The sequence below is a fragment of the Mesitornis unicolor genome, unplaced genomic scaffold (assembly GCF_000695765.1).
Source record: "Mesitornis unicolor isolate BGI_N332 unplaced genomic scaffold, ASM69576v1 scaffold24360, whole genome shotgun sequence".
NCBI classification, from domain to species: domain Eukaryota; kingdom Metazoa; phylum Chordata; class Aves; order Mesitornithiformes; family Mesitornithidae; genus Mesitornis; species Mesitornis unicolor.
The window spans coordinates 1-14700 of record NW_010156573.1 but is presented as its reverse complement, the minus strand read 5'-3'; the positions used below and the strand labels follow the sequence as shown (position 1 = coordinate 14700).

At 38.8% G+C, this 14700-nt stretch overlaps 1 protein-coding gene across 1 annotated transcript in view; it reads right to left on the bottom strand.

Moving 5' to 3' along the window:
• The window catches only part of LOC104547890 (uncharacterized oxidoreductase ZK1290.5-like), a 23182-nt gene extending 8530 nt beyond the window's left edge, over positions 1-14652 (bottom strand). The window contains exon 1 of the mRNA XM_010193762.1: positions 14367-14652. Coding sequence (XP_010192064.1) covers positions 14367-14652 — 286 coding nt within the window. The remainder of the gene's footprint in view (positions 1-14366) is intronic.
• Positions 14653-14700: the final 48 nt, after the last annotated feature.

Genomic DNA, 14700 nt, shown 5'->3' with positions numbered 1-14700 from the left:
CAGCAGGAAAAGCAACCAGCAGGAGGACTGTCAGATAAAGAGCTGGTTGAGAGCAAGGAGGATGATGTTTCTACTTACCCTTTCCTGTTAGCTGTTTTTCCTGCCATGAGCCCCTCACCCATTCACCCTCATTCACACTTCCCACAAACTGTATTTTCTACAGTTTGTTGTTTGTATTTTCTACAGTTTGTTGGAGGAAATGCTCAGTCAGTTCCAGTCAGCTACCAAAGCCACCTTCTAAGAGGATGATCAGTACTTAAGGGGCCCCGTGCTATAAACAATAATTGGCACGCAAATGGCTACGTCACTAAGTTCAGAAAGGCCCTGTGCAGTCATGACAGTCAACAGCAACCAACTTGAGCCACTGCTGAATCCAAATAAATAAAGGACTCCACATCAGAGAAGAATATTATAAAGTGAAATTTGTAACAGTTGTTACCTTTCTCTTCCTCTTCAAACAAAATATTTATTTCTACATCAAGCACTGGCTGCATGTTATGAAATAAACAACTATGTATAGCCACCCAGACTGTCCCAAAAAGGAAACACATGAAAACAAAAGCACGGTTACCTTCACTTCACCCATAGAGCTTCCCCTGCCTGAACTGGACAGAGGACGCCTACAGGAGCCCGTGTCTTTCTCACGCTCGTCGGAACAACGCACGCGAGAACAAGAACCTACAGAAGTCCTGCTTGCACGTAAGGTCAGCCAGGCCCTCCTACGCGCTTATCATTTTTGTTCATTCCTAATCTTAGAAGGAAAACAAAGGACACCTCTATAATCTTGCTCAACACTCCAAGTCATTTACATTAAGATATGATAGGGTACATCACACACGTACACCTGAGGATCAGGACCTTCTGCTGATCACAACTGGACAATCCCCGCGTTATGACTCCACAAAACGTGGAGTACGGAAATCTTCTTTTATCTTCATGGATGTTAAAGTTATGAAATTATAACACCATATTCCCACAATTGTGAAATGCGTATCATAAGTATTTTACCTTCCGAAAGTAAACAAAGTTTTAATATTTTAAAAGACAAAACTTTAAAACTTCTTTTATTCCATGCCCACTAATGATGATTGGCTTAATTTTTGAGTCATCTAGAAATCAAGTCTCTATCACTTGTTTTACATGAAAATAAGCTGAGCTAGATCAAAGGACATTTTCAAAATAGCAATTTCAAAATCTTTGTGAATGTTTAAGAATTTCAGATGAATGCAGTGCTACTACGCTGCAACTATGGGCACAGAATACATAAGCAGTCATTACATTATTCGGTTCCAAAAGGAATTTTACTAAAGAATTATAGAACTAGCATAGGAAAATTACTATAGTTTTTCATAACAACCCCTTCACTTTTAATAAGCTGGTATTGGTGCTGAATAAATGAGGTTGTAACTATTGTGTCTGTTTCTGGCTGAATGGACATTTCTAAGCACAGAATGAATGGAGTTCATTTAGAGGTCTTGCAAATGGACTCGGACTCTTTTCATGCACAATGGATCTCAGTAAGAACATTTAGGACAACTTTTTTTTTTAAATTTAACCCTTTAAAGTTAAAGGGAGAGAGTGGGAAAGAAAGAGAAATCAGAATAGTTTTGTTACTGTTCACCATTCAGCGATGGCATGCACACTTGTTTCACAGGAAACAAGAGACCAAGATCAGCCTGGAGGGAATTACCTCAATTTTTACACCTACAAATGAACTACAGCAGTCCTGATGCACTAAACAGTAATTAAAAAGAAAGCTTAACGATTATTTAGTATTACCACTTTGCAAGCCATCTTAATCATGAACAACAGGTTTCTTAATCCGTTTTCTTATGTTTACTCATGATTAAATACGTTATCATTTATAGATGCAGAAGGCTGAAATAATAAGGTGGAGTGACTTAAATTTCTTTAAAAAAAGATATTTCAAGTCCAGACGACATTATTTGAACACATGAATATTCTTATACGATTGGGATTACCCTCTGTTCACAGAGATTAAATATACATGCACAATGTGAACTGCAAGACAAAATCCAATCTTGCATTTAAGCCTAATATGAACCAGCACCCACTCCATCCCCTTGCTTATTCTAAAAATACCGCATTAATATATTTTTATTCTAGAATTCTCTGGTGAAAAAATAGGAATTCCTTTTAATAAATGAAGTCTATCATAAATAAGTCTGGAGGAGCTCCCTATTTTAACTTTTTTTCTTAGGGGAATAGCACCATTCTCCCACTGACTGAGCTAACCCAAATTTGACAGATCTGGAGATGCCTGAAGTAATTACATTCCTGCAGATTTTGTGAAAATTGGTGGTTAGGAGGGACCAGGATACTGCAGCGGAAACATGGGTAGGTCAAAGGACACAAATCCATTGAAAATTAGACTTAATTAGTGACATTGTTCTTTTTGTGATGATTACTCATCACTTTCTTGATAACCTGAAGAACACCGCTGTTAAAACTGGGGTGAGAAATGTGCTCTGCAATCCATAAAAAGCTCCAAAGATGAGCAGGAAGGCAGAACCCTGTTCACAATGCATTTGTTATTGGGGAGAAAATCTCCCAGCAATCAGCACCCTATCCCAAATCCCCCTAAAAGACAAAATCAACACCACCTCGCCTCCAGTCCCTCCCTCAGAAAAGACCAACCAAAATGTAGAGCAACTAACAACCCAGACAGCCGCCCCCACCCCTCGCAGTTCTGCGCGCCATCTCAGCTGACTCTCAGCCTCATTAAACTTTCTTTTCTCCTCCGTGGAAGCTGAGGGACTACAGAGAGAGCCAAAGCAGCAACAGCTTTTCAAAAGAGAATCAGACCTACTTTCTCTCCCTGCTTTCTCCCTCCATCTGAGGGGGAGTGTGACTTCATGTTCTTTGTGAATGTGAAACTTATCTGACTACATAAAGAAGTTCGGTGAAATGCATAACTCTGGCTACTTGAAATCAATGGAATCACTTATATTAGGGGAGTTCCTGGTACTGAAACCGCAGCCAGGATATTTAGAGGCCATACCAGAGATTAATGATGTGACATCAGCACTCAGTAACGAATTGAAACAGCCGACAAACAAAACACTGACAAAAATGCCCATTCCTCTGCTGATGTTTTTTACCTCCAAGTAATCACTTGAGAACTCTCAAAAGCAAAAGCTCAAACATCCTTTTATCAATGTTTACATACTCATTGTGTATATATGGCATTGTATACCACAATAGGCTTGAAACACCTTGTTCTATTAATTTTATTTCTACTATTTCAACATTAGGGCCACATAATGCATCTTATGAACATATTAAAGTTTTTGCTGTCAATAGAATTTGACTTCACCAATTACATTATGAGCAAATTTGATGATTAAACATAACATGATGCCTGTATATAGAGCAAATGAACATAGAACACACTTCAAGGTTTATTGCTAATCCATTCACAAAACCACACACATCTTCTATGGAATGGCTTAAAGACAGACAATCCTTACTTGCCATCCTTGCTTACTGTCTTACCTCCTCATCCATCTATTTCCGTATTCATATGGTCCTCTGACGAACTGATTCAGTTTGTTAGATGTCCAAAGAGGTGTATAGTTTTAGAAGTATTCATGAACCTGAATAACCCCCCAGAAGGCAAAAATCACTACATTCTAGGCAAGGGATGGAATAAGAAAAGTTCTTCTTTTAGCAGCAGCAGTTAAACAATTCTATATATTTTGTTTTTATTAAAATTAACAAAACAACAACCAAACAACAAACCAACAAATCATAGTTGTGTTCAAGCCAGCCACCAAATGATCAGAAAGACGTTCTCCATGAGCTTGTCTCCTGGAGCCTTTCTTTCCATTATATTGCCCAATACCATCTCTAGAACTGCTCTCAGACAACCAGGTAATGTACGTGAACTTTCCAGCACAGCACTAGAACCCAAGTGTCCTTACTGCGGTATTTTGGCAGTCATTACTTAACAGGGTCAGTTACTCCGAAAATCATATTTAGCATCACATGACGAAGTATTCATAGCATCCTTGCTTCTTTTCTACAGTATAGGGCTTTCCCCTGCAGCAGGAAAAATCACAGTAAAGCTTGTTATGAAGCTTTACTACTCTACAATTTTCATGAGAGGACTACAGAGTATTTCCAGTGATGAGGTTCAAAATTAATCACAATCATTTTTTAAAAATAACGTGGACATTTTACTCAAGAGTCCAAGAGTGGCACCTCATGTTCATGTAATGGAGCAGCTGCCCTTGCAGGAATGGAACCTGTAGAGATGACAGGCTCCTAGAAGAACTGGTAGGACGATATCAGCGGTAATGGAAAGGCACTGAGCAGACTTGGAGTATATAACCAATACTTTGGTCAGAACTGAAGCAGCACACGGGTTTATCTAAAACTCATTCATTTAAGGCCAAAGCCATATAAAAGTTGCAGGAATAATTGCATTTTGTGAGGCTACAACACAAAAACGCCAGTGCAATGCTGTAACTTCAACAAACAGGTGCCAATAGAGATTGACTTGTACAAACATGGTGCAATGTGAGTTAGAGTGAAGTATGGGCAGGAATTTGCTTCTGCAAACCTAGAAGAACAGTGAGGACCATCCCGGCAGCACTGCAGTAAGGCGGGTACTTCCACACTGTAACAACATATTGGTGTTAAGACTCACCAGAGAATTCCCAAGAGAGGTCTTAATTGCATTTACACACATTTGATGGCATTACAGCTGTACTGTATGGATGTGGTATTTTCATGTTCCTAAATATCACTATGCAAATGAAGCACTGTTAATACACCTGGCCTATATGAATTCTAGAGATTACAGCATGAAATAGCTTTTACAGAGGCAAAAGAAATCTGGAATATGGATATTACCTTTTTACAAATATATAAGTTTTACTTCAGTAATGTTTCTCATCTTTTTTTTGCTAAATATAACATATTGCTTAGTGCAAAGGAGTTGCTCTGGGACTGTTTTTCTCCTGTGTGACTCAATAAGAATAAGCTCACAGAATTCAATAACATGAGGAAGAAAAGTAAGCAAACATTACGTTAAACTCTGCAATTCTACGCAGGCAATGCTACACAGGCAGCAAGGAACAGAAGACAGGAATATAGCCTTGCCACGATGCAAAAGGGTAGGAGAGAGCCATTACATGTTTATTATGTATCCAGGGAAAGGGAAGCCAGAATTGCTAGTTTTCTCTCTTCCTGAGAGGAAGGAAGAAATGGCAATGAGCCATTGTTGACAGAAGCACTCTATTCCCTCCATCCCAAAGAGGCTCTGACTGTAAAGGATATTCAGGTCATCTGCTGTGAAATGACTGTACATCTCTGATCACTGACCTACCATTTATCTAGGCAGAACTTTAGAAAATGAGGTATCAAAGCAGCTTCGCAGAATGTGTCTTACAAGCCCAGAAAGCATGCAACTAGCATCTATCATCAGTGGGATGCTATGGCTCTGATATGGCACCAATTCACTAATGTATTTCTGGCAGCAAAATAACACTATCACCCAAAAATGCATTCTTTTTTTCTGTAGGAGTAAGAGATTTCCATTGGAAAATGCCAGCTATTTAAATGATTCAGCTATTGCACACATATTTTTATCATGCAGAATTTCTCAATTACATTTATAGGGAAGGACAGCTCTGGAAAGTGACCTATATATGTGAAAGGCAATTATGAACGTGTAATCCACGTAGAAATTTCATAAGCAGAGCAGCAGCACACATTTATTTAAATGCCTTTACAGACAGACTGCCAAATCTTGAAGCCTTTTCTTTCACTCCACACTTTCCCACCACCGTGAGAACTATTTCTCATTAACAACCAAATTGGTTTCAGATGCTCTGCTATAAGATGTTACCTTAGAAACCATTTGGTAAAAGACTGTGGCTTCCTTCCATAGAAATCTCAAGCAGTGAAAAGGCAGATTTTCTGGCATAAATCAAATCCAATTTCTAGGGTTCACTAAACCTTTTCTCTGCAGAATAATGTTTTGTGACTAGATCTTAGCAGTTAATAGTGCACGAAGAATTGCTGGTGTGAACCAGTTTTAAATTATTTTCATTCTATTCCCTTTGTTAACTCAATTTAAATTACTTCCAGTACTTATCATACCTGGATAGAACTTTTAACTTCATAACTAATAAGCCTATGTACAGCAAATAAATAGACTGAATAAAAATATTAATTTTATTTTCCTCCCCTTTAATACATCTCCTTAAACTACTCTATCTGATCAAAAAATGCATTAATTGATTAGCAACGTTATACATTTGGAAATACTTAACAGTGAATGAGAGAGATCTATGACAATTTTTTCCTCCTCCAGACAACTTCTACAAATAAATGATCACAAGCAAAAAAACAGTAAGCCCATACTCCATACTTAAGTAGGACATTATCATAATCGTTCCTGCTGTGCTGTGAAAGTTTGGCTCAACAATAAGTTATGTAAATAATTTACAATTAAGCATAATCAACATACACTTGAAGGACAGCAATTTGAAAAAGTGTAGTTGGCCATGAGACCAATAAGTTAAAAACACTTAGAATATTGTAAAGATAATCTAGAAAAAATATAAAAAGAACTACAATTTATAGTGACCTGTAGGATGTATGCACAATAATTCGTCATTGTAAGATCCTAATTCAAGATAGCATTCAAGCTGATTGCTATTTTTCCATAACAGTGCCCTTTGTACCTACCAGACTACTCACAGAGTAAGTGCAGTAGTGAATCATGACAAGATCTTAGTCCTGCAGCATCACATGGCACTGCAAGGTCACAGCATCCCACTGCAAACTGATGGTAGTTATGAGTGTTTGAAAGACAGCAGAGACCCAGCTGTCCACAGCGCAAACTACAACTGAACAACCAAGAATGCTGCCGATCAAAGACTTCCCCCCCCATCATCTAAGAACTCAAAATATATTTTCTCAAGTTTTCCAAGACCAACAACATTTCTTGTAGCCCCTCCTCTCACATTCAACCTTAGAACAGTAAGTATTAGAATGCAAAGCACTTCCATTCAGGCGTTAAGCCTGGGGAACAGATCTTACAGTTATCAAACTGATGTAAAGACACAAAGATGGCTTTCTCCCCCTCTCTTCCCATCTCCTCCCCGCAACCAGGATTTTGCATCGCTCTCTGTGCTGGAGGTACGTGGCATAAACATTAGAAGAACTGAAGAAAGTTCAGGAATCGGTACCCCCCTCCTCCCCATTTGGAGGCATGAGGAACTACCGCAGATGAGGTTACAGAAGCATGTGACATCACCATTCAGTGCTGCCAAAACTATGCTAGGGAGGTCTGGCAAAGGAAATAGGTATGGTGACTGAAATCTGCTACGTGAAGTTTGAAAGGTAAGTCAGCTTTCTCCCCCCCTACACCCCACAAAGTTTGGTATCATTTTTCTACATTACAGAAACATTGTGAAAGACAAAAGTTAGTTACACTGGAGCTTGCTTCTCTGTTCATTTCAAACTGGTTACAAACAATTTGTTCATCTAGTGGGCAATAAAGCTTGTAACCTTTGAAAGTATTTATAGCAACAGGAAATTTAAAAACATACATATACGGCAAAAATACAAAAAGCTGACCTCAAAGATTTGTAGGTGTTCAGAGAGACCAGAGACAAAGCACCAATTTCCCTCAGAAAAAGAACTATTTCTGTACAGTGTATACTCTGATATAATCAAAAGTTGGCCCAGCATTTTCCCCCAGATGCATTTACTACTCTTTAAAACAACATTTGTACAGCGTTCAGTCATTTCTAAAGAAAAAAGCCCACCACCAGACTGGGAGCAGGTGAAGTTGGAAGCAAGAAAGGTAGGAGCTCAGCAGGTTTAGTCAGGTTAGGAGAGGACACTGCTTTGTTCTGCTGCCTACAAATCCCCAGCTGTCTGGGATATGGCCACATTTTGTACACGAGAGAAGTTAAATATCTGGAGGCCCTCAAAGCTCAAGTACAACTTCTCAAGGTCAGATCTACTGAAACGGTGGATGAATTGAGACAGAAAGATTTATAGATGTGGCATTTTGTTCATCACAAGAGGCTATTAAGGCAACTCGGTAACCATGGATGAGAAGCAAAGTCCCAGCAGAATAAAACAAACGGCTGAGACACAAAACAAAGGGAAGAAATAAATGGCCGGTTCTTATTACAGGATAAGATTAATAGTGGGGAGTGCCATAGGTCTTGGTATCAGGACCGCTGTTCCATAAATTTCCTTAAGAACTGAAGCTATGAAGAAACAAGAGCCATGAATTAAGAAAGGCAGTAACAGTGGAGAATGACAAAAAGTGAAGGCTTGATTCTGTGGCCACTGAATTGAAAAGCAGAATCTCATTTGATTCCAATGCCAACAGGACCGGGTCTTTTTTGACCACAGTTAAGTTTAAGAATTAATATGAACAGCTCTAGGATTACTAATTAAGAAGTAGGTAACTGGGTTAGTAACACATAATGGAAGGAAATGTTAAAATACACTCAGCATTAAGATTCAAGTTATATGTGGCATTTTGATGAAAAAAACCCACAACACAACCTGATGCAATGAAAGCAGAGTAATCTGATTGTGTGTTTTTCTTCAAAATAAGCCCATTTTTTGTGAAAAGAATTGGGAACAATGCAAGAAGTCTTGTATGGTTGTAATGCAAATGATGCAGTGTCTTAATGCAATCAGTGAAGTCAGGAAAAACTTACTTTTACAGTCTATTTACGTAGATTAAGCTAAAGCTGTGTATCAGGAATCTTACCTATGGAACACCCTGAAGCGAGGACAGGAGAGACTGTAATGTTTTCCCTTGAGTACGGAGGGATTCTGTACATGTGTCTGCGTGCATTATTTTACCATGTTAGTAGTGCAACACACTGACAAAACGCAATTTAAGCAAGTCAGTAGTGCTGTAAGGTAACCAACATCACATTATTTATTGGGATTGATTTTTATTCCTCCCAGGCTTTGGCTATTTGACTGGAACCTGCTCAGAGCAGTACCTGTCTGCTTCCCCAGTCACAGCGTCTAGCATCACCGAACTGTCCATTCTCCAATGATCTTCTGTAAAGAACATCATTACTAATAATAAAATACTCACTGTATGTGACACGGGTAAGGCACAATGAGTATAAAGAGTTGATTATTTTGTTTTGTTATTGCCTGTCCTGAAGCCCCTTCCCAAACAAGCATGCATTTAATTTTATACTTTAGTAGGAGGGGATCATTAGAGAGCTTTTTATCTCATCAAGCTGTTATTAATTCTAGCTACCCTAAGGGTGACACAAAAAGCAACTTTACAAGAAAACATTCTATGAATTTTTGGTATCATCAGCACATCTTGTCAGGAAATCACATGTTATTTGACCAGCCTTCCTGAATTTCATTATTACTGCATTGTCTGTGTTCCCTCCCGCCCCGATCCCCAAAAAAAGAAAAACCACAACAAAACATCTTCTAATGGGAGTATAAATACCATATTAGAGAGAGGAAGATAGTTTCACTAGAGAGAAACAGAACAAGTCTTAAGAGATGTGTACAACTGGTGTTTTGGGGACCTTTTGTAATAAGGGATTATTATTTTTTTAATAAATAATTCAGAGCAGCATATTGGTAAAGTTCATTAACAAATCAAATACTTTTTACCATGAAAGACTTTATCAAGTTCCTCTTCTATCACAAAGCCTTCCAACAAAGAGTGATGCCATGCTGAATTAAACCATTCAGCACATGACCTTGATAAAGCTTCCCAATATTTCAGTGACAGGTAGTAAAGCGCTTGTACCACCAAACTATGTCCAAATGCTTTCGAGGGCAGCACTTTTACCCCTCAGACTTAAAAAAAACCAACAAAAACCCCCAAAAAAACCCCAAACAACAACAACAAAAAACCACCCTCCAAAAAACCCACAAAACCAAAAACAATAACAACAACAACAAACACCAAAAAAAAAAGAAGTGACAGCTTTCAAAGTGGGGGCTTCCTACTTAACTGAAGTAAGCATGAACAGTTCAAACTGCATTTTCCTTTCAAAGCTTGAAGAGAATGCTGCTGTGTGTATCACTGACAAGCGATCCATTTTTGAGAATACTGCTCTAGATAAACACCAAGTATCTCATAGTTAAATTAAGACAATGTAAGAAGATGTAATTCTCTACTACAGCACAGACTCCCAAAGCGTGCAATTCTCAGATCCATGTAGTTCCTATGAAAAAGTGTAAACACACCAACTTCAAAACGGTGTCATCTTATACCAGTTATTTGCTCTATTTCTAAAATACTAATAAAGCAATTCTTGCAAATATAGAAAGACATTAAAGCCCTCTTACTAGCAAGACAGTGGATGTATCAATTTTCCAAAGCAATCTAAAGCCACTAGGAGGTAATGTACTCTCTGAGGTGTATCTTTGCACTTGTATCAAGCATTAGGGCCAAAATGCCAATTCATTTCAAACTTAAGCCTACTCCAGTTGAAAGAAGCCTTTGTAATGAAAATCATCATTGACCGTAAACATGCCTGACCTGCTGCACATGAATAATATTGGCTAACACAATTGTTTGAATCGAAGCATAAGAAATATAAAGTTATCATCAGTTTTATAAATATACAATAAAGAAGATGTAGATTATTATTTATTAATTAAAACTCTAGCTATACAGCATATTTCTAACACAAAAGTGGGCTGCCTTGTAATAATCAGTAGATGTCTCAGAAAAGACAGCTTGTTTTACTATTGCCAGTAGACTTGTGTTGCTGCTGGACACAAGACAGATACAACACAGTATGGATATGCATGTAAGTCAATACAGCATTTTGGATGTACAGAATTTGGCATGTTATTCCAAGTGACCTTTCAGACTGATCATAAATTTTCCGCACCATGTAGCCTCCTCTGGTGTACAGATCCATCTTCCTCACTAGCAGTGTTAATGGAAACAGATCCTCCTCACCAAGAATACTTTGCGTAAGCGTACACAGAGCATCAGAAAGAGAATGGTAACTCAATGAAAGACCACTTAACCTCGTCCCTTCCAGTTTCCCCTTTTGCATCAATCCTTGACCAACTCATTGAACTTCTCCTGTACAACTTTGGAAGCCAAAGCAGCTGAAAAAGCACCACCACACCACCTTTCGACAGCTGAAGCTTGAACGGAAAGAGCAGGTATTTTTGACAGAATGCTATCCGAGGCTGCTGCTGCACTCTCTCGAGTAACAAGTTCTGGCCAAGAAACACATTACATGTCTCCTACTTCAGCTCCCAGCTGCTATGAAAGAGGTTTCAACACTTGGAAATAACTTGCATATCTATCTGAGCTGTCTTCCAATTGACATGATGGGATAGTTGCAACAATCTTAATACAGCGTATTTATCTCTCCCTGAAGCTTTTAGAAAGATTATCTAGCAACAGAGGCAACAAACATATCTGTCCTCTCAAAGACGACTTTTCATAGATAATAATTATGTCTGCATGTTTAGAGGGATAAGAAAAGATAAAAAACCAACCAAATTTTAAATCCTGCAGAAAACTGCCTTGCACAAAATGCATCCTCACTGAAGAAAGTTCTCTGTTTATAGCTGAGTACATTATTTTGTGCTGCAAACATTAATGCAGTACAGCTATAACAAAAATAAGCCACTAATCTGTAAAAGAGTAGTTAAGAGGGAACACCTACCATAGATAAAGATCCCATTGTGTTAGGCTGCATATCATGGTATTTATAGCTTGACCACAAATGCAAGTCTTAAACCTGCAATGTTTTGCAGCATACATCAAAGATTTATTAAAATTACTTGACTGGTTCCTATCTATTACAAGATCCTCAAAAAGCTACAGCATGTGTAAGCAGTAAGTTAAGTGTTACTCTATGAAGACAAGAATAGGTAACTGAAGAACCAAACCCTGCTATTTATGACACCACTGTAAGTCCAAAGAAGCCCCTTGAATGCCTGATAGAGCCTACTGGGCCAGAAAATTTCAAACACATCTTATATGATCTTATACGTTACTATTCATTTACTATGGTTTGAATTCAGTCTTGACAATCAACTACTCACTACTCAGTAATATAAGGGAAGCACAGCAAGCAGCACGCTATTTGGTAGAGAGTACAAAGCAGTCTTTCCATCTGTCCACTTTCTAGTCAGCTTGTTCCTCATCACCATCACAAGAAATTGCACTCTCCAATTAAAAAACAGTAGTTCTGCAGACAGTCTGAAAATACAGTTGAATATATACTGAAACAATGGGCAACTGAGTCCATTCTCCAAAACAGATGATCTAATTTATTTTTCTTTTATAAAATGTCTTTAAGTGAACTTAATTAGTAAAACATATTAAGGTTAAACCAACCAACCAACCCTCCCCTCCTTCCCCAAAAAAGGGCATCAGGAAACAAAGTAGTAATTTTGAACAACATAGGCCTTTTTGCTCCTTATGCAGGGCCTGTGTAAGGGACAGCAGCACCAAGTATTCTTAAGGTTAACGGATACTAAAATAAATTCATACATTGGGCATACACCATACACAGACCACATGTTTAGGAATGTGTGTATGCACATAAACACACAGTAAAAGCAGTTATGAACATTTTGTGGATTTTTAAATTCTTTTTTTTAACCTTTTGGCTGATGATGCTGAGTTGCTAACGCTTTTTAACGGATAGTGCAGCTCAAATGACTGGGTACGCTGAAACAAGCATCATAAGCTCTGTCTATTCACTTAGTTTGTCTGGATTAAAGAAAAAAAAACCAAAAACCCAACCAAAACCAACCAAAACCCAGCCCCATAAAAATCAAAGGCCAACTCCTATTGACTTAAGTGGTTTAATATGCTCTAAAATCTACAGCTCCAATTTTGCCCTCCTTTATACTAATGAAAATCCTAAATAATTGCTCTGAAGTCAGTACACACTCATAGGATAAAGATGAAAAGAGCATGAGAGTAATTTTATTTTATAGTTTAGCTTTATGCTCATGTGACTGATTAACTCCAGTCTCACAAGAACATAAGTGCCTTTGATTTGTATGTTCATACAAAAAAATAATGGAAAATATGGGATATCAAATTGACCCACAATAAAACTGGATCATGAAAGACTGATTGGAAGGGTATTGATGTTTTAGAATATGTTATGAATGAAAGAACTTTCTGGAAAAACCATTACGAAGACACAAAAAGAGATGCTCAAATACTGTGCCAAAAGAATCTGAGGTTTTAATTAAGAGATAAATTAACTCTTTTACAAGAAATAAAGGTTAAGTAACCTCAACTCTGTAAAAATATAACTATTCAAAAAGCCCCAGGAAAAACTGGTCAGGTATGCAATGATCACCGAGACGTGTGTGTCTGGCACACCTTTCAGGTGCTCTGCTACGTTTGTTAACGCACAGCACGGACAGTGCTCAACACCACAGAGCTACTGCTATCGACCCTCCTGTGCTCACATGGGCCTGTGCTGGCTTGGAAGAATGGCCTTTAATCTGCTAATAGTGTGGCTTTTTTCATCCACCAATCACATGGATTTGGAATTCAGAAAAGTATAAACTCAATACTCATATCTACAACTAAAAGGAGTATTCTGCTGCAAGCCAATCTTGGGTTTATACCATCTACAGTTCAGTAAAAATAAAATCCTTTCCCCTTTTCTCAAACAAGTGAAGCCTCATAGGGGGGAAAAAACCACCAAAACCCAACATGTTCTTATAAGGACTTCTATTTTCCCTCCCCGTGTTCTTATTTCAGAAAACAAATTCTTTAAGAGTTTAATCAACGCTACTGCAGAACTTCTTACTGCACTACTGATAATAAAATTAAATTGAAGTGATTAAAGTTAATTCTTCTTTGGATTGTCTTATTTTCAGGCAGATTTTTTTCTCCTAAAAACATATTTTGAAAGTCACACACATTTGTGTAAGCAGCAGCCAAAACCATGCATTTATTAAAATTCAGTATCAGGTCATTGAAGCTTGCTTTTCAAAGAGCAAAGAAAGTAAAATAAAACAGAGAGCAGATTCTGATGCGCTGCCGGGGTTTAAGAGCACTGGGACTCTTTCACTGGACACCCGGGCCATGTGTCCCTGCAACCACGAGGTACAAAGTTCACACAGGCCTCCTGGCCCACACGAAGCTGAGATTCCTACGAAGGCTTTTGACTGCAACAGGTGCAGCTGACCAAAAAACCCCAACTGCCAGCAAGTTTAATTCGGGCTTGAAACTCTGCTTTAAAGAAAAGTTTTCTCCCAAGCCTCATAAGAGTAGGGAAAAAAAAAACAAAAAACAAAAACAAAACCAAAACAAACAAAAACACCTAACAACAAACAAAACACAAACCCAACAAAACCCAGCAATTCACCGAGCTCCCTCGGGGGCAATGGGAGGAGAGATTTGTACTCCCAAGCAGAAAGGCACCTGTTCTCCAGCTTGCCTTGCTGCAGGGCAGCAGGAGGGACCCCAGCATGACCCAGGTAATAGCACCTCCAAGATTCATTCACCCAGTAACAGATAAACCTCTGGAGCTGGGCGGCCGAGCTCCGCGCAAGCAGCCTCAGCAGGCGGCTCAAGCCCACCCTCCCCTGAGGCGAGCCCGGGCGCCGAGGAGCTGGCCAGGCCTGGCCCAGCCCCGCGCTCACCCCCGCCATCTCGCAGCGCTACTCAGAGGGAGCCGGCACTTACCGAGCCCCAGCACC